Source organism: Lampetra fluviatilis, chromosome 22, assembly GCF_964198595.1.
Source record: "Lampetra fluviatilis chromosome 22, kcLamFluv1.1, whole genome shotgun sequence".
Taxonomy (NCBI): Eukaryota; Metazoa; Chordata; class Hyperoartia; order Petromyzontiformes; family Petromyzontidae; genus Lampetra; species Lampetra fluviatilis.
The window spans coordinates 6,840,176-6,860,719 of NC_136296.1; the positions used below are offsets into that span (position 1 = coordinate 6,840,176).

General features: G+C 43.8%; 1 protein-coding gene across 2 annotated transcripts in view; it reads left to right on the top strand.

Annotated features, from left to right (window-relative positions):
- Nucleotides 1-20,544, top strand: part of LOC144938476 (otoferlin-like) — a 63,635-nt gene that overhangs the window by 8,526 nt on the left and 34,565 nt on the right. The window contains exons 7-22 of one of the 2 annotated variants that reach the window (XM_078866328.1): nucleotides 914-1,137; nucleotides 1,555-1,663; nucleotides 3,485-3,677; nucleotides 4,156-4,276; nucleotides 5,616-5,716; nucleotides 6,614-6,704; nucleotides 7,855-7,971; nucleotides 9,716-9,871; nucleotides 11,404-11,581; nucleotides 12,095-12,219; nucleotides 13,040-13,174; nucleotides 13,677-13,838; nucleotides 15,729-15,848; nucleotides 17,495-17,656; nucleotides 18,476-18,639; nucleotides 19,120-19,288. In XM_078866328.1, coding sequence (XP_078722454.1) covers nucleotides 914-1,137; nucleotides 1,555-1,663; nucleotides 3,485-3,677; nucleotides 4,156-4,276; nucleotides 5,616-5,716; nucleotides 6,614-6,704; nucleotides 7,855-7,971; nucleotides 9,716-9,871; nucleotides 11,404-11,581; nucleotides 12,095-12,219; nucleotides 13,040-13,174; nucleotides 13,677-13,838; nucleotides 15,729-15,848; nucleotides 17,495-17,656; nucleotides 18,476-18,639; nucleotides 19,120-19,288 — 2,327 coding nt within the window. The remainder of the gene's footprint in view (nucleotides 1-913; nucleotides 1,138-1,554; nucleotides 1,664-3,484; nucleotides 3,678-4,155; nucleotides 4,277-5,615; nucleotides 5,717-6,613; nucleotides 6,705-7,854; nucleotides 7,972-9,715; nucleotides 9,872-11,403; nucleotides 11,582-12,094; nucleotides 12,220-13,039; nucleotides 13,175-13,676; nucleotides 13,839-15,728; nucleotides 15,849-17,494; nucleotides 17,657-18,475; nucleotides 18,640-19,119; nucleotides 19,289-20,544) is intronic. The other variant, XM_078866329.1, reaches the window with a different exon arrangement.

Sequence of the window (20,544 nt, forward strand, 5' to 3'; positions counted from 1 at the left end):
TGAGTTTCTACCCATGCCTCTTGCGTGTGTGGTGTGTGAACGTGGTATCATAGGCAACGGGACTCGAACACGTGCTTGAGGAGAGAGGTTCCTGAAATGAATATATTTCAAACCTTTCATGTACGATTTTGTATGTTGAGATGCGGTACAACTAAAGTACTGTGGATATGAAGGCAATGTTGTTGCCAGTTTGCTCTCAACTACCTTTATCACAGTATCTTGGAGTAGTGAACCTCTCCACGCCCTGTGCTCCCACCCACGAGGTCCGCTGTAGATCCCCTTCAGTTAGGAGTGGGAAATATATGGCCTGCTAACCACACCGTGCCTTGGGAGAGCTTTGTGCCTTATTCTTCCTCCTCTAAAGACTGCCGTATTATTTACGGAATAAAGAAGTTGCCGGTGGTTTCTGGCGAGTTTAAATCATCCCGTTGAAGGTGGTCAACTGAGTGAACATCCCTCCAGGGACAATTATGAAGAAAGAGCGTTCCAGACGGCCGCAGAAGCGCATCTGAAAGTCACTGCATCGCACCCTTTCAGATGCGCTTATGCGGCCTCCTGTAACGCTCTTCTGACATCAGTAAGCTACTGAAACTATGCACTTTTAAATCATCTAGATTGAAAACTCATTTCTTTAGAACGGCTTTTTGTGTTTAGTGTGTTGTCCTTTCCTCTGCACCTACTGATTAGCACGGCTGGCAAAAGAAGTTCAACATACACACATAAACACAATGAAACGACTCATGGCCTTGTAACAAAAAAAACGTACAACGTTTGTTCGTCCTTCTTTGTGTTCCTATCAACATGGTGCTGTCAACTCGGTGTTCCTCGCGCTGCCTCCGCTACACAGCTGATATACGCGCTTTGTAAAGAGGTGTTGTGGCAATGTCATCGCCACCCCCCCCCCCTCTTGCAGGCTTCATGCCGACGTTCGGCCCGGCGTGGGTCAACATGTACGGCTCGACGCGCAACTACACGCTGGTGGACGAACACCAGGAGCTGAACGACGGCCTCGGGGAGGGCGTGTCGTTCCGCGCCCGCCTCCTCTTGCAGCTCACCACCGAGCAGCTGGACAAGACGTCCCCGGAGCTGAACAACACCACGGAGGTTATGGTGGAGGATATTCCGAAGATCAATGATGTAAGCGAAATGCTGTTCTAACGGCTCGTCTCGTCGCTGTCATTTTCTTTCTTAAGATTTACAAAACGTAACTCTGTTTGTGGTGTACACCTGCATTTCAGCTCTTTGAGGAGACGGTTGGTGGATTGTATGGATTTGTAAGACATTTGGAAAGGGTGTCCAGTGTTGATACATAGCAAGTGACACATATCTTGGTAAGGCCCCACCCTAACAGGATTAGCAAGTAAGTGGTTGAAAAGTAGCTTTTAAAATATTAGGATGGTAATAACTTAGCTTTTAAAAAATTACTAATTGATGGTGATTCATAAACGTAAAGTCACTCACGAGTAAAAAAAAAACATGAAGATAAATACAGCTGAAATTAATACAGCCAAAAAATGAATGCACTGTGTGTACGCATGTTCCCCTTGGTGACAGTCGGTGCTTGGAAAGATGGAAGAGTTTTTCTTGTTCGGAGCTTTTCTGGAGGCCACGATGATTGACAGGAGTATCAGTGAAAAGCTGATCAGCTTTGAAATCAGCATTGGTGAGATGCCACTTTCCACCTAATTAATCTCACCCTCCAGGGATCCCCTTCCGCAGTTTTGGGGAGTGCCTTTAATGGGAGGGGTGAGCTTGCTTGAAAGAGCACAGTTGTTGGATGTCTGGTCAAATATTTTATTAATTTCAGCCGGAGGTCTGATTCTACGTTTAGCTTCATCCTGTATGTTTATAATGGCAATCATAGGAAGTCCAGATACAAAACAATGTCAATGCCTTGTCTGAAATCTAGGAATATTCCCCTCTTCTGCTGATTCATGCCATATAACAACAGTGTTCGCTAACAGCTTTAACACCTCCCAATTGTGTGAACTCTAGAACATTTTAATTCTTGACTTAAAGCTTTCGTGACTGCAGGAATTCATATTATATGGGTCTTTTCGACGTTTCGATCGTAACACAAGCAAGCCTCATCAGGTGAGACAAAGACAGCAGGAGAACTGCTGCTGCAGTCTGCTGCTGCACTCACCTGATGACGGTTGCTTGTGTTGCGATCGAAACGTTGTGACCTATTAATTTTCTATCTACATGACTTTACCGAAAGAACCAAAGAGTATTGTTATTGTTTTTAATTACTAAAAATAAAATATACAAAAAAACTACGACGTTTCGATCACAACACAAGCGATCGTCATCAGGAGGAAACAAATAGGGGGAAAGCTGCTGATGCAGACTGTTTTAAAGGTTTAAAATAGGTGTAGCCCAAGGGTCATAAACGAAGTGGGCGGGGCTCTGGAACATTTTGCCTCTGACCAGAGGTCGCAAACGGGTTTTGATTCTTTACCCGTACCCGGCCACACCAGGGTCGCAAATGGGTACCCGTACCCTACCCGTACCCGTACCCTACCCGAAATGAGTGACAAACGGTTACTCACCAGTGACTCACGGCCTACCCGTACCCGTACCCGGCCGCACCAGCGTCGCAAACGGCTACCCGTACCTGGCCGGGTACGGGTAGCCGGGTATCGGGTAGGGTACGGGTATCGGGTACCCGGTTGCGACCTCTGCCTCTGACCCAGTGGTGGCGCTAGACCAGTGGTTCCAGAGCCGCGGGCGGCTCTTTAAAGGGACTTGCTTCATGACACGTGGTTTACTAAGGAACCACCTTCTCGTACTCACCACGGTGCATTGCGGCTCTTGAAATATTGAGGTTTTTTTTTTCTTCTTGGTTCTTTCGGTAAAGTCACGTAGAAGGGAAGTAATAAAATAATAAAAATAAACATAATAATATAATTCTCACGACGTTTCGGCCACAATGCAAGCAGCCATCCTCAGGTGAAGACCTTCTACGTGACTTTACCGAAAGAACCAAGAAGATGAATCCCTGCTGTCACGAATGCTTTAAATCGTTTTTTTTGTTTACCAGGTTCGAAAAAAATAGGCTCTTCTTGTCATTTTGGTTTCCGACCTCTGCGCCAGACATAAGCATAGCAAACGAATAGCCCCAGGGGCCCCGGATTCATGAAACAAATATGGGTTGAACCATATTTTTCGGTCAAATTCAAATCCTAATAAACATTAAAAGTGACGTAATATCATCCCCATTTTGTCTGCATCTGTCTGCTCCTACCTGACTCTGCACCTCTAATTCCATTCCATCTGTCTCATTTGTGTGTCTCTTCTCTCATTGCACTGCATTTCACTACATTTTATTTTTTCTGTCATCTTCTAGATTTAATGGGCCCCCCCCCCCGAAAGTAGTATCGACTTAGGGCCCCCCCAATGGACCCGCTGTGACTCCTAACATTCATATGATTACCCCTAATTCGAAACGTCACTCTTAATGCCGATGTCCTGTCATTCAAAGGGAATTACGGAAACAGCATAGACGGGCTGAACAAGTCGAACCCCCAGGAGCGCAGTGACGACGAGGATGAAGATGACGATGATGATGACGAGGAGGAGACAGTGCTGCTGACAGCCGAGAAAGCCAAGGGCGCGGATGATTTATCGTCGATGTTCTCTACCACACCTCCCATGAAGCCGGAGACTAACGACAGGTAATTGTGCTCGCATAAGCATTCTCTTTTATAGTCTCATAAACTGCCTGGGGGGCAAGCACTCATCATGTCTCGTCCAGGGCTATACCTAATAAATGAACTTGAACTTGAACTCCTGTTGGGAGGTGATTTTACCCATCCTATTCCATCGGATGTATTTTCAGTAGTGGTATTCCCTGTTTTTTCGAATCCGAAATGCTCCAATCCTATCCTGCACTCTTAAATCTCAATTGAAAACTCATTTCCTTTGGACTGCTTTTGGTGTTTAGTTTGTTGTCCTTCCCTCGCACCTCCGATTAGCACGGTTGGCTACGTACGGTTCGAAAGAAGTTCAACATTGGAGAGCTATACATCACAATCACAAAAACCTGTGCAGAAGTAATTCAGTTCGCTCCAGAATTCACGTTCGGCTCAAGTGTCCAGTCTTGCAAGTATTCCATAACTAACCATGCCCACGTTGACGGCTGTTTGCTGGCAGGCAGTACTTCCACATGCCTTACTACGAGCAGAAGCCGTGCGTGCACGTGGAGAGCACGTGGCACGACCAGCGACGGCGTCTCTACAACTCCAACATCATTGACAAGATCGCCGACAAGCTGGTACGTGCGCGTTGGTCTGTTGCCCCGCTGCGGTGTCCCACACTTATGTTGTACGTACGTTGAACTTTCTTCTCACCTTACGTAGCCAAGCACGCTAATGATGGAGGGTTCATAATTATTTTTGTTGGGTTAGAGCACTTAAGTGTGAAGCCAAATGGTAAAATATAGTAGTAGGTTTTTACCCTTTTAAACTGGTACAAAACTGACACCTTTATTCAAGGCATCATGTTTGCAATAACCACAACACAAGTAGTCAAAAAAGCAAACAAAAAGAAGAAACTCTGATAATGATAATAATATGCACTGTCATTGAAGTTGATTGGTCAACACCCGAGACGGCTTTCTTTAGAGCCTAGTCCCCATTGGTGTTGGACCATCTGGTCTGATATTGCACTGTGTTTGAGTTGTACGCCTTCTGGTGTCATCTGGTCCAACACCAATGGGGACTAGGCTCTAAAGAAAGCCGTCTCGGGTGTTGACCAATCAACTTCAAGGACAGTGCATATTATTATCATTATCAGAGTTGCTTCTTTTTGTTTGCTTTTTTGACTACTTGTGTTGTGGTTATTGCAAACATGAATGCCTTGAATAAAGGTGTCAGTTTTGTACCAGTTTAAAAGGGTAAAAACCTACTACTATGAGCCAAATGGTGGTGTACACCCTCCTCCAGCCTTCACAGATAAACAAATCAAGTTGTTACGTCACCAAATCGTGTCAATTTAAATAATTTTCAGCCATTCTAGATTTGAAGCTTTCGTGACCGCAAACTGTTTTAAAACAGTCTGCATCAGCAGTCGGCCATGCTTTCCCACCTGATGACGGACGCTTGTGTTGCGCCCGAAACGTCGTGATTTGATCTAGTTGTTTTCATTTATTTTGTTTATGTTTTTACCTACGTGACTTTACCGAAAAAACCAAAGAGTTATTTTCAGCCAACTCGTGTATTGAAAGACAACGCACGACACTATGCAAGGATCTGCAGGGAGTGTTTTGCATACTCCTTATTGTTTTTACTTCATTGTCCATGTTTCCAATCGATGTCACAATGGGCAACATGCAATTATTTACATCATTCTTCATTATCAAATTCAGTTTTCAAAATTACTCAACCTGCTCTTGCGCTTCACTTTATTCTATAATTTTATCCCGATTCACTTTCAGTAATGGCCATAAAACCACAGGCTGTTGCATTTTTCCAGCTGTGTCTCTCCAGCAAATCATTTCACTTGTTTAGTGAAATCAATAGTACCAATATGAATACTATCAGCAGCAGCAGCAACAAAGCTGCGTCACGTGTTAGAATTATTCCTGAACTGGAAATTGTTTGTGTGTGCTGCAGGATGAGGGCATCAGCGACGTGAAGGAAGCGATGAAGACAGATAAGCCCCATCCGGAGCGCAGGCTGCGAGGAGCCTTGGAGGAGATGAGCAGCGGTTGCGAGTGAGCTTCACCCGTTGCACCTCATTGCTTTCATGGCTTTATTTTGGTGATTTTTGAAAAGTTTTTCGGTTTGGCCATGTTTGTTTGTTGTAGTACAGAGTTAGACTGATGGCCTTAATCTAAGTTGTCTTGTGGTTGTTGTTGTTGTTTGACTTGCATCCCACTGGGATTTTTGCACACAGTGTTGGTGTACGGTGCTTTTTCTGCAATATTTTGCTGTCTTTTCTTGGATTTTCTGTTCGCACATAGTCACTTTAAGATGTTTTCTTGTTCATGTTTTAGTTTTTTTGTTTGTTGCGGTTGCACCCGATTCAAGAGCCGAATGGCTCACAGGGCTCTACCTAATAAATGAAACTTGAAAACTTGTAACTTGAAGCGCCTGAGGAAGCGTTGAGTCTGCGGGGCACCTAGCTCTGGGTTGTCACCCTTACAAAGCCGATCACGCAGTGTACTGACCTTCCTGGAGTCACAAACCGGTGAAACTGTCGTTAGCAGTCGGTGTCACTGCTAAACATCTCAATGTGGTGCAGGGAAATTGGACATTAATGTGGCTTTTATTGTATGAGCTGCAGACTCACTTTTATAAACTTTAATAATATGTAAGTTAAGTATAAAAATATGGTTTCATACACTGTTTCATGAATATATGTTAGACTTATTCATATTCTATAGCACATTATGTTAAATTCATCCAATTAGTATAATGCTGTTGGGCTAACAAAATTGAAAACTCAAGTATAGTAATGTTTGCGAGTCTGTGAGTATTTTTGTATACTCCACTCATATTAAAATTATATTACTCCACTCATATATTTTTGGTTGTAACTCGTGTATTGGATATTCGTCGGAATGTTTTTTTGGCAGTTAAAAAAAAATATGTTTTTGTTTTTATTTCAGGCGATTCTGTTCCCTGGCCAATAAGGAATCATCGTCAATTGAGTACACAGATCTTGACCGAAAACAGCTCAAGATGCGCTTGAAGGAGCTTGTAAGATCTTATTTTAAAGATTAAATATGACCATGTTTTTCCACAAGTACATGTGGTAAATGTAGACTTTATGCCTTGCAATAGGTATCTATTTGGTGTTTGAACATCTTAACATCTCCTGTTTTATTGGCAGAAATGGGTAAACCCACATTTTTTTCACATATCACGTGCAACTTTTTTACAAACCCCAGAAAGGGAAAAAGAATCGTCAAGGATATAATGAATGTAAAAAGAGAAGGAAAATAGGAAAGGACAGACAGAATATATGAGAAAGAGTGAGATTTGAGAGGAAAAGAATGGGAAATAAATGTATAACCCAGACCAAATAGTCAGAAATAACGATGGTAAACTATGAACAACACATTTTTTTAAATTTGATTTCACCAGGGAAGGCCCACTGAGCTATGTAGCTCTTTTTCAGAAGCAACCTGGCGACAAATTATAGTTGATAGATGAACCTTATGGCGGTACCCCGGGGTTCCATAGTACCCATAATGTCCGTGATGCAGCCATTTGTAGTCTGTTGATGGTCGGCGATGGGGCAGTCGACTCATCTCGACGAGCTGTACACGATGCACTATTCAAAGTTATTTTTTTCCGATAACGGACTTTGTTATGCTGTTTGGCGTTTCGACATCGCGGAGTGTGGCACTGATTTCGGATTGATTGGTACCCCAGTCGCTTAAGTACACCGCTGCAAAAAATAGTGTCCCAGAAATAAAACATTTAATTGCCTCGGCCTTTTGGAATTATTTGGTACCCCTGGGTAACCGCCATAAGTATCATATGATGTTAGGGAGTAAGAGGCTAGATAAGGGCCTCTATGCTGTTGCACAGAGCAGTCTGTTTTCACAGCGGGAGAGGGGAGGGATGCATTGTGGGGGTGGTCATGCAGAGGTCACGTGATTTATGAAAGACTTGAGCTGATTTAGAAACATATATATAATACACAGCGCTTTTTAAAAACTATGTTATGTATGTTATTTATACAAATATAAATAACTATGCTGGCAGCTTTATACATGCACAAAAGACACGATGAGATTCATGCTTTCTTGCTGTTTGTGAGCACACTTTTGTGCGTTGCTATTTCTCTACGCTAGCGTGGATGTGACCTAACACTTCACTCTTTTTGTTTTTTCCTCTCAAGGATCACATTAGCGTACAGGGCAATAACCTGATCAAGCAGGTGAAGGGTAAAAACCTCAAGGAGCGGGTCAGGACGGTCGAGGGCTTCCTGCAGAAGCTTCGGCACCTCGCTGACGAGGTGCGTTTCTGAGCTGTGGAAAACTAAAGATCGTGATGGCTGAGTAATACCGCTCAGTAGTGGCAGCACACAGGGCACTGTTGAACTGTGAAACATGTATCCAGGCAGATCACCCACGTGTTCTCTCGTCTGACGTATGTATATATGCATGTATGTTGAACTTCTTTGACACCGTGCGTAGACAACCGTGCTAATCGGAGGTGGGAGGGAAGGGAAACAAACTAAAACACCAAAAGCAGTTCTAAAGAAATTCGTTTTCAATCTAGATTTAAAAGTGCATAGCTCCAGTGGCTTTCGAATATCAGAAGAGCATTCCAGACGGCCGCAATGCAATTCATTGTCGGCCTTAATAGCATGCACAAGGTACAGCCCTGCGTTTGCTTGCTCATGCCACTGCTGGCAAAAGAGGCTATACTAAAGTAAAAGACTCGTATAGATGGTATTTATCTTACGCTTCCACGCCGGCCAGATGTCTTTGAAGAGGTGGAAGTACCCACAGTTTATCCCCACGCACACGTCCTGTCGATCAACTAATTGTGGTGTGGTATCTAATAAAACACTTACGCATGATATGGCAGATGACACGATAATTTGAATTTTGATAGCGCGATGATGCCAATTACAATGTGTAGTGTACCACCAGGTAGGCAAAGTTCAGCATTGCACATTACGTAGAAAGTGACTTGGTGGTGGAGGGCGATGCCTAAAAAGGCTTGAGGTCATCTTCTTCTTCACCTGAAGACGGCTGCTTGCGTTGTAGCCGAAACGTCGTGAGAATTATTTTATTTTATTATGTTTTATTTTTATTATTTTATTACTTCCCTTCTACGTGACTTTACCGAAATAACCAAGAAGATGAATCCCTGCAGTCACGAAAGCTTTAAATCAAAATTTAGGCTTGAGGTCACTCAAAATTTGCAGTGTTATTAACGATTGTGAAGGAGTAAAAAAACGCCCAAATCCAAATGACTGGGTGATGCCTTCAATTTGGATACTGTTTAAATGTATTTATGCGAGCTTTTCAAAACTGCTAAATACTATAACACACAGCATTGCTAAACTGTATTTTATCACGACTTCCTGGATCTTGCCCCGAATATGCTTGATGTAGTTTCACGCTAAACGGCCTCATTGCTAAATGTTGTCAGATTGCTCTTCAACTTACCGGTGAGCTGAAATAATAATAATATTAATCGGCATGTTGAATGCTTGTACACAGCTTGACAATTTATATGTTTGCCTGTGTCAGGCGATGGAAGGATCTTCATGACACGGAATTGGTCAGATCATTGTGGCCTCACCAAAAAATGAATCGCGATTGATAATATTGACTGTAAAACCCCTGTGTGAACGACTCTGTGAATATTTCCTTGCTCATAAGGGGCTATTGGCCCTGTGATTCGCTCCGTTGATGGTGCTGACCCAGCATTGTAAAATCTATATTCTTCTGATATGGCTAGTCTGGAACAACCACCGTTGACTTCACACAAAGTGGTATGAATTGAATTCACCGCGGAGGGATGATAGCCTGAATGATATTTGAACTCACAACCATCCTCTTCTGAACTGAGTACTCTCACAAGTTATTGTGTTAAATGTGAATGAAGCCATTTTTGTGTTGTTTTCTCAGATGGTCTGTTTCAAACACATTGTGTTGAATTCATGACGCTATAATTCTCAGTGAGTCCACAACCCTACACCAATAAAAAACAAACGATGTTGTGGCACGTGTTGTTCCCTGCAGCCTCAGCACAGCATCCCGGACGTGTTCATTTGGATGCTGGTCAACAAGACGAAGCGCATCGCTTTCGCCCGCATCCCCGCCAAAGATATCCTCTACGCCAACGCCGATGAGGAGTTGGGGAAGGACTGTGGTAAAGTCAAGACGCTTTTCCTCAAGGTAAGAGCCTGGATCATTCTATCCCATACAGACGATACAGGTGGAGCCCATATTTGCTGTACTGCCTTTCATCCGGCACTGTGGAGGTGAGGGTTGGCAGATCGCACAAACGTTGCAAAAATCCCTTCACGTGAATGTCGAGGTGGCATAGCCTGACTTGCCAGGAGAAGGCAGTACAGCATATGCAGGCAGGGTGAGGTTCCCGAGAACGAGATGTAACCAGAATTTCCATGTCGGAAACTGAACAATTTTCCCCCAAATTCAAGATAAATCCCATAGCCAGAACTTGTTGTGCCTCCCCTACCCAATTACGAGTCGTTTTCTCTCAGTACTCTATCTCACTGTCATCCGTTTTCTATCACTACCTCTATCGTATAGCTGTACATACGGTGCACACTTCTTATGATTTGTTCAATTCATCAAATATCTACCATAACACCACCCATAATTAAAATAATGGAATATATACTGTATCCAATTGTTTATGAATACCACGACACATTTTTATATTGTTAACAGAAAGCAGTCACTTCCGAATGTTCGTTTATCATGCCATAGACTCGGCCTTGACTACTCCGATCAATGCTGGCTTAAGCAATTGAAGTGTAACTGTGTTAAATGAAGTACAAACAGGAAATAACTTAAAATGAAGAGCACTAGCAAGAGAAACTGAAAGTTACGAGACGATGTGGCGGGTATACGCACGGTACCAATGTAATAGCGTGACTGACAGTGCAGATTGGTGATACATTACCGCCTTCGGGAAGATGCTGCCCGACTTATGCCTCACTCCGCAGTATTCATCCACAATCTCACTGCGCTGCACTACAAATGCAAAGTTTTGCATATAGATTTTTTTTAAACATGATATATGGAGCATTTCCATAAGGTCGGATTTCCGTAAGTTGGGTCTTCCGCAACCTGGGGACTTGCTAAAAATGGACTCCACCTGTTTCGTCTATGTGAGATAGAAATTGTTTTGCCCGCACACTCGTCGCTTTTCTTTCACATATAAACACTCATATTCTTGGTTCTTTCAGTAAAGTCACGTAGAAGGGAAATAATAAAATAAAAAAATATAAAACAATACAAATTCTCACGACGTTTCGACGAAGAAAATTTCAAATTTTCTTGCTGTGAATTTCACACCTGATGACGATTGCTTGTTTTGCAGTCGAAACGTCGTGAGCATTTTTATTGTTTGATATTTTTATTATTTTATTATTTCCCTTCTTACCGAAAGAACTTTACCGAAAGAACCAAGAATACGAATCCCTGCAGTCACGAAAGCTTTAAATCAAAATATAAACACTCGTCAATTTGCCAATAATACCTTAATATGTCGAGGTCCACAGAGCTTGGGCATTTGTTGATGCCGGCTCATTGCATGCCTGCCTTCGCACTCGTTTGCGGCTGCCTTGCGCCTCCGAGTAATGCTGTCTCTTCTAGAGTGAATACTGTGCGCTTTTAAAAAGTTGAAATACTCGACACACACACATACACACGTGCCCTGTTCTGCCCCTGTGCTGTAGCTGCCAGGGAAACGTTCGTTTGGCCCAGGAGGTTGGGCCATGCAAGCCAAGCTGGAGGTCTACCTCTGGCTGGGCACAAACAAGCAACGCAATAACTTCCTCAACGGCATGCCCACTGGATTTGTGGAGAAGAAATCGATCGATCCCACCGTTCCTCCAAGGGTCCTCACCTACAGCAGTACGTCAAAGGGCATGCTTGTAGTGTATAAAAAATGTATTCTTATACATTTGGCTAATGTTGTATATGGGCGGATGTTTGTGCATGTGTGTGTGTGTGTCAACAGCAGTGCTATAATTCTTCTGACCTGGGCCTGTCCTCGGCGGAGTTTAGTAGGGTGCAATTGTTCTTCATGGAGTGTCCCGTGAATGAGATCATCTCGAGCTGCTCATGGTTGCCAACTTTTCCATTGACAAAACCCAGACATATTCTCAGCCTGCCCAAGTCTATTAAAACGTGTGCATTACACTCTCATAAAAGTTTAATACAATACCACCAGATATCGGAACAAACCAATTCCTGGCACCCGGGCACAGATGCCAGTTACCGGACTGCCCGGGACAACCCAATCCCGCAGCTCTGATTAGCACGGCTGGCTACGTACAGTGGGAATGAGGTTGACCATATATTCATATATGCATCGCCGCTCCAAATCTATTTTCTCACGATACCGTTCCCTTCCCCGCGACGCAGAGAGGTCGCAGTTCGAGCTGCGTGCGCACATGTACCAGGCTCGCAGCCTCTTCGCTGCCGACAGCACGGGGCTCTCCGACCCCTTCGCTCGAGTCATCTTCTCCACCCACTGCAAGTCCACCGAGGTACGCCAGGCTGCTCGGCTCTCTCTGGCTGCCCACTCTAGTGAAGGTTTGCCGAAGAGCGCGTCGCCCGCGCAGCGTCAACGAGGGTTCGCGCGCCGCGCTCGGTCGTGGCGCGACCGCCACGGGAGAACCGGCACCGGCGCAGAGTCCAGGGGCAAGTGTGGCAACGGGACGGGTGAATGTGCCCAGCAGGTCGCCGGCATCTACCCCCACCGACCACCAACCGGCACCGGCGTGATGAGACGACCGCAAGACTCCGCGAGAGTCCCCGTGCCACGGTGCAGAGTTTGCGTCGTCGTGCTCTGATCGGCGTCGGGTGCAGCTCGGATCCATTGCCGGTCCTGAGCCGTTTGGTGTAAATGTCACATTCACGTGGCAGGGGCCGGCCTGTGTTTACCGACCAGTCAGTGACTTGAGACTGTGCGGTGATTAATAGTCGTGCTAATGCAACTAATCCAAGAAAAACGATGAGCTCAGTTGACCTAAACTCTCATTTCATCTTAGAACTTACAATCTAGTGAGCATTTCCCATTGCTTCTAATGATTAGAAATGCCTGTATTTAAATACATTGAGATTATTAATGCTGTAAATCGTGAAATCGATATGAAATGCGCACTATTGCCAGGAGTTTACAAAGGGGAACTTTGCACAGCGTCATCCCACGCCTCTCTCTGCAAATACTCCCACGTGGTTTCTGTACGAAGGAGATTCCTGCATTGCTTTCCTGCATGAGTAGGAGCATTGCTTCTTGTGGACTAAACAGCGCCGCCACTTGTCGGCTAACCCTTTGCTCGCCCCCCGACCCTGTGGAATGACCAGGTCTTCCAGGAGACGCTCTGCCCAACGTGGGACCAGCTGCTGGAGTACCAGGACATCTACATGTACGGGGAGCCACGCGAGCTGAGAGATGACCCACCCATGGTCGTGATCGAGGTGTACGATCAAAACACCATGGTAAGTTGAGGGCTGCCAATTTGTATAATGCTGCTGGTGATGGTGAAATGTGATCGTTGTATGGATGTTTGTTGAACTTTTTTCGCACCGTACGTTGCCAACCGTGCTCATTGGAGGTGCGGGGAAGGACAACAAACTAAACACAAAAACTGTTCTAAAGAATGATTAGGACAGTGGGATCTTGGTAGTTTTCAATGTAATTTTTTTATTGAAACTGATTACAAATATCTGAGTAAATGCAAATTAAGTCATTAATATCCAATTCATTTCAAGATTTTATGAATTCAGGTTGGGTTTGCACAATTTAATGATTAATAAAAATGCTAATTCGATGCCGTAACGTTTGTGGTAGCATGAATGGGGTTGATATTATAATCACCAAGAAATTATAAAGTAACAAAAATATTTGGCATTAATTTTGAAAAGTTACCCTTCAAATTTGGATGCAGCAGTTGTCAACGACTGATGGTGATGGCGATTGTGCTTATTTCGTTGAATTCAGGGCAAATCCGAGTTCATTGGTCGAGCGCTGGCCAAGCCGGTGGTGAAAATCAGCACGGAGCCGTACGAACCCCCGCGCTTCCCTCCAATGCTCGACTACTACCAGATCTACCGAGGCCCACTCACTGCCGGAGAGCTGCTGGCATCGTTTGAGCTCCTGCAGGTGACCCACGCACTCGCCAGAATAACAGCGGCATCACCATCCCCCCATTCGCCCACTCAGTGACATCACCACGCATCGTTGTTGGGCTAGGTGAGCTTTGAAAACAAAACGAAAGGTAAAGGATTGCTGGCAGGAAGCCACTGGCTAATGTGTCACCAATAAACATACTAGGGTAGTACAAAAACTGCTATTCATTTTTCCAGTTTCCTTTACTTTAGCCACCCAATGCCCTACCAGTTGTAGTGAGCAGTGTTCCTTTGCCTCCTGTTGTTGATGGGGATGCCTGCAACCAAATGCTCAGTAGCATCCTTCAAATGTCTCCACACATACAAATACCAGCATCCCCCTATAGTCATACAGACTGTTAGGGCAAGTGCTGTTAGCGAGTCAGCATGGCATATGAGGGGGCGGTGTGGCCAGGATGATGCCCGACTGCCTTTGTCTCCCTAGTTCTGGTGTCTACACATCACACCGACTAATTTAGAGTTTAACACGTAGGCTTTCGCGACCAATATTATTCATAATCAACGTTTTTGGGTTTAGATCGCGTTATTTATAAATGTGTCGTAACCCTCCACCATCCGACATGGCCAATCAGTAAAAAAGTGTCCCGTTGACAAAAGACAAATAGTTCACTACTTTAGCCCACCAGTGTGTTGAAGCGTGAAACCACAACATTTACAATTTGAGTACGACGTTTCGCTGGTAATTGCATCCAGCATCATCGGGCAATTCGCCAGAATGGTGAGGCTCTCATCTGTCTCCCGTTCTTATATAGAGCAGCAGCAGGGTGACGTCATCATTAACTCATGAGGTGCAACGATTTGAGGGGGGGCGGGTTATTGTAATTATATACTAGATTAGTAATCAGGCAGTTGTTACGATGCGAGTTGTAGATTCATTTAGAGTTGACTTGATCTTAGGGAGGTCCACAACTGCTAACCCCTAACTCTGAAGCCACTACTGATTGTGAATGTATAATCACCTTCTCTTCTTATTCTTCCACGTGTTTGTCCAACTCATGTGGGGGTCTGTTAAATAACATTTTTGCGCTGCTGCTAAGGCATGGGAGAATACTCTGCATTGTGTTTGCACTATAAGTGCTACAAATGTGTGTTATTGCAATTAACACGAAGTGAACCATTATCAGTGGGCTTAACTTTAGCTATTAATCATTAATGCCACTTGTGCAAATGCTTGCAGTACAAGCCTCAGCTCCGATTCCATTGCACCAAGTTAATGCAATTAGCAATACATACCACTTAAAAAAAAATCTAGATTATATGTATAAAAACACATTTGTCAATAACATTGCCTTAAAAGGAAACACATAATCGGTGACGTTTTGGGCAGTGACCTTACTTCCTAGCACGTAACAAGTATAACCCGTAAAAACTAAGTTTTTCACTATAAATCCTTTATATGCGTGGCGGCTAGAGTCCTCTCGTCCTCTGGCTTGAGATGGCTGCCACCTATGGGTCAGATGATTGCATTGCACCATTAAGCAATTGGTAATTAAATATAATATTTTTGTCCTAAAAAGTGTAAAATTTTTGAAAAAAATTTTCACGAACATTAATTGTCACGCACTACGAGTCTGTGTGGAAAATGTCAGCTCGATTGGATCACGGGAAGTGGGTTAAAAAACGAGCGAAAGATTTGCACGGTCGTAAGCGTGCAAGCGAACGTAATATAAAGGATTTAAAAATAATTGTGCACCAGTGGCAATGCAGCATCAGTGAGACGTTGCCACTGATTGCATTGCATAATCGAAAAAAAAACACACACGCACGTTATATGTGCCTTAAAAAAAACGGTGTTATATAAATCTACGCAGCGGTGTGCGGTGGTGGATAACCGTGACGCGTCTCAATTGATTGTTCTCAATAGGTCCCACCTGCAGAGAATTGCGAATTCCCTTCACTCTCTGGACCAACTGGCACTGACCATGGACCCGTCACCGCCGTCCCCATGGGTATCCGGCCTGTGCTGGCCAAATACAGGATAGAGGTGAGGCTGTCCCCCCATCCCCCTTAAATCTCGATTGAAAACTCGTGCATTGGGATTATGTTGGTGCTATGGATGTCCAAATGTTGGGCCATTTTGTTGAGTCATTATTTGTGGCCAGGTCGCTTCTGAAAAATAAGTTGATTTCTCAGTGGGCTTTGCCTGGTAGGATGGGAATGGTTTAGTTTGATTTGTGTGTTTGGGTGATGTGTTTATCGTTTTTTTTTTATTTTGCACTACTATCATGTTTTTGTATTGTTTGTTGCTGTAACGTTCTTACCCACTCGTACTGGACATCTGTGAAAAAGAGCTTTATAGCGTATCGGTTTACTCCAGTATAAAAAAATATATTCTGATACTTTAAGATTGTTTTTGTTTAGTTTGTTGTCCATTCTCCCGCACACTCCGATGAGCGCAGTTGGCTACATCTCTGCGTGCAGATTGTCGACCTCCATCTTGAGGAGATCCAGTTTTGTTTTTTTGAAAGACCCCTAAACACATAGGCGGAGAATTCCCTGACCAGATGTGTCTGAAAAGTCGGTCACACAGAAGGATGTTGAGTTATGGTCTGATTATTCAGGACCAGGATTTCAAATGATACCCCCAGCGAGGAGTAGCATGATCGGAAGCTTACTGGAAAATCTCCACGAACATACACACCGTGATGGATGTATCCCTCGAAGGAAAATTGATTTTGGGTTAGGGAGGGGTGAAATGAGGACGAGTATATTTGGGAGGTAGCAGAGAGAGCTGAGTGGGAGAAGGGTGAGCTATGAGGAGGGAGGAGTGGGTTGAATCGAATGGTGTGAGGGCAGATAGAGAGAGGATGATGGAGCAAAGGGGAGAATGGATATGAGGGAGGGTGAACGGAGGAAGACATAGTTAAAAGGGAGAAACATTGAGGTGAGAGGGAAGGTCGAGGGATAAAAGAAAGGAGGGAATTAGAGAGAGGGGAGATATTTGTGTAAGGATTGGAAGAGGTGGGGCTGGAGGGGATAGTGAGATGAAGGATTAGAGGGGAGAGTGGGATGAGTGGTTGGTTGGAAGTTAATAGAGACCTGGGGGGTAAACAAGATGAGGGAGGTGAGCTATGATGGAGCGAATAAAAACATGTTTGGGCAAAAGCGAGTTAACACAGGCAGAAAGCAAAGGAAGGGAAGGAGTTATTGGCATTGTCTTTGAAACTGATTGGTCTACTATCTTTATTTAAAGTTTTCGTGACTGCAGGGATCCATACTCTTTGGTTTTTTCGGTAAAGTCACGTAAGTATATAATAAATTAAATCACGACGTTTCGATCGCAACACAAGCGTCCGTCATCAGGTGGGACAACCACGGCAATTGTTTCTTGCTTCATACGATTTGCTCAGTAATTTATAATAGCCATTTCATTTCATTTTATGCAACTGTTTACCGAGAAGTAGGTAGCCAAAGCAATTTATTTTATTATGTTTTATTTGTATTATTTTATTATTTCCATTCTACGTGACTTTACCGAAAGAACCAAGAAGAGGTAGCCAAAGCAGTCGCAGGCGGTTAAGTCGCACAGCTCCTTGAGTGATTTGGTTGCACAACTGATCGCTTGAGTGTGGTGCTTTCTTAATGGCTGCTCAGTGTCACAGCTGAATCTGGGCCTGTGTCACTCTGCAGATTCTCTTCTGGGGCCTGAGGGATCTCAAGCGAGTGCAGCTGCAGTCGGTGGATCGGCCACGTGTCGACATCGAGTGCGCGGGCAAGGGCATCCAGTCGGTGGTGATCGAAGACTTCAATACAAACCCCAACTTCAGCCACCTTGTCAAGTTCTTTGAAGTGGTAGGCGACGATTGTTTTCTCAACATTGAGATGTGCTTCGGCGGCCATCTTGGAAGGCTCTTCCTTACGATTTTAGGAAGCCACTATAGCTATGCACTTTTAATTCTAGATTGAAAACGAATTTCTTTAGAACTGCTTTGTGTTTAGTTTATTGTCCTTCCCCCACACCTCTGATTAGCTACATATCGTGCGAAAGAAGTTCAACGTACAAAGATTATGGTGGTGGCTCACACCCTGTGGTCTGTGGACCAATGGTGGTCCCGAACGCTGTGAGAAGTGGCCCATGGAAATGTCGCAGATACGTTTTTATTTTTTTAAGACAGCTAACATTTTTTTTTGTTTTTACTGCATGGTAGTCCACACATTTTATTTGAGGGTTGACTGTTCTTTGGGTCCAGATGAGTTGAAAGCTGCGCGATTATGACCCTGGTTTAACGGAGGTCAGGGCTCTTGGAGCTTAGAAATACAGTATATTGTTTCAAGAGATACCTGGTACATACAAATGAAAGCATTAACCAATCAAGGTGTACAATTGTAAGGGCTTGCAATGTATTCAAGACTGGTTAATTATGGCTTTGCAATCCAAGGGCTAAAGAGAATAAGCTACTAGTTTCTTGCTTAAAAAAAACAGTAAGGTATTATTTATTTTCACCTACAATGTCCTAATATGTCCGATATATACGACGTAACATGGGGAACTATTATAATAGTATTCATGCAATTAATGGAGCTAGGAGTTGGATTTTTTAAAGTATATCTGGTTAAAACATAGCAAGGAGCAGCGAACAGAAACGTAGGGGTTTTGTTTTCATGTTGTAGGATCTTCCAGAGAAGGAGTTGTACCACCCGCCACTCAACATCCGAGTGGTGGACTGCCGTGCGTTTGGCCGCTACATCCTCGTGGGCTCGGACACAGTTACGTCGCTGAGCAAGTTCATCTTCCATGCAGAGGGGCCCAACAAGGGCCGCAGATACAGCGGTGGGTTGCCCCAGCGTACTGTCCCCACTGCACTCAACCCTTTCGCTTCCGCAATGGCAGTAAACATCCCGCTTCTCCATGGTAAAATGAGCATGGTTCGGCACTCATCCCCATCATCAGCGTTTAGCAAGCGGTGGAAATTTCACACAATCCCCGAAGAGAATAAAGCATATTCTGCGGGGTGTAGGGATTACGCAATGAGCGGCATAATTCGACGGCATTTAAACATCACGGGGACGACAATGACTTGGAGAAATTAAGCAAAAGCAATTGAGTCAATTGACCATGACCTGCTTGGTTCCTCGAGTATGTGTGGACCAAGACATTGTCCTGGGGCATAGACAGACGTTTGATCATCACCAGCCAGGGTCAATCCGCTGCTGGATAAAGGCCTCCCCATACCACCGCCACCTCTCACAATCCTACGATGCAACGAGTCATCCAGCACCTGCACACGAACTGATGTAATACGTAATCTCCGCAGTAGACGCCCTCTCAGACACATTCCATTCCTTGGACAGATGTTTAGTCTTCTGTATTGTTTTCCTTTTGCAGTTGCGCCAACGACCAACGATGCTGACTTCATGAAACAGATCATGGAGACGAGTATGTTGGACCCCGACAAAGCAGAGACGGCGATCAACGTCGAGGGCGTATGTAGCGACTCTATATAAGTGCCTCACCTAGTGGCGAACAATGAGATTAGTGCGCAAGCTTGCATTGCTTTATGTGTTCTAACGGGGCTCCATCATTTCAAATGAATGCTCTTGCTTATGCCAAAAATGTGAACACATTCGTCAGTAGCACTGACTTAAAAGAGGAAATATGTTAGGTGACGTTTTAGCAAATGACCCTTCTTCATAGAACATAAATACGTTCATAAAGGTCCTTAGCCAAAACGTTGCCCATTCTATCTATATATTTCCTTTTAAGTCACTGTTATTGACTAATGTGTTGAGTTTTTTTGTTATTTGTGTTTGTGCACCACCGCCAATGCAACATCACCAAACTCATTATTTAATCCGATCAGCAGCATTTGTGCAACAAGCCTGCCTCTTGATTCGATCCAGAAGGTTAAAACCAGTCCAGAGGTTGCGTTAAAAAATGCTGCTTGATAATGTTGGTCTGGAATGCTTATAGGCTGATCGACTAAAACATATATTTCTTCGTGGAAGCAGATCAGAGTTCTGCTTATGCATTACAACTTTGATAGCAGATTAATTAAATGTAGATGCAACCTAGAAGCAGATAGGACCTACAAGCTTGTTTGTAGAACCTTCATTACTCCACAGGTCTTATGCACAAGCTTAACCTCTTGCTTGCCTGAGTGTCACCTGCATTAGGTATGTAGGTTTTCAACTGATGCTCTGGTTTATAGCATACAAATGTTTATTGCTAATGAATTGTCCAAACAAGTAAACATCTCTAAAACTTGTATTTTGAAAACAATTTCCTAGATAAGCGTATAACAATAATGCTTATTGACCAGTGATTGAAAGTGAGACAGATTCATATCTATTCCATAGACATGGGAGCCTTTACCACTTGATGGATTGCAATATGAGAATAGGTTTTCTCCTTTTTTCTGACAACAAAACAGGTGTTAAGATGTTAAAACACTTAACTGAAACATTTTACAAGGAATAATGCCTGCATTAACCACAATACTTGTGGTCAGAATGCAAACAAAAAACATACTCTGATAATATATTCATTGTCTTTGAAACTGATTGGTCCACACCAGAGACAGCTTTTTTTCGAGCCTCGTCTCAAACGGTGTTAGACCAGAGGATGCCAAAATACCGTTTGAAACTAGGCTCGAAAGAAAGCTGTCTCTGGTGTGGACCAATCAGCTTCAAAGACAATGAATATATTATCAGAGTATGTTTTTTGTTTGCATTCTGACCAA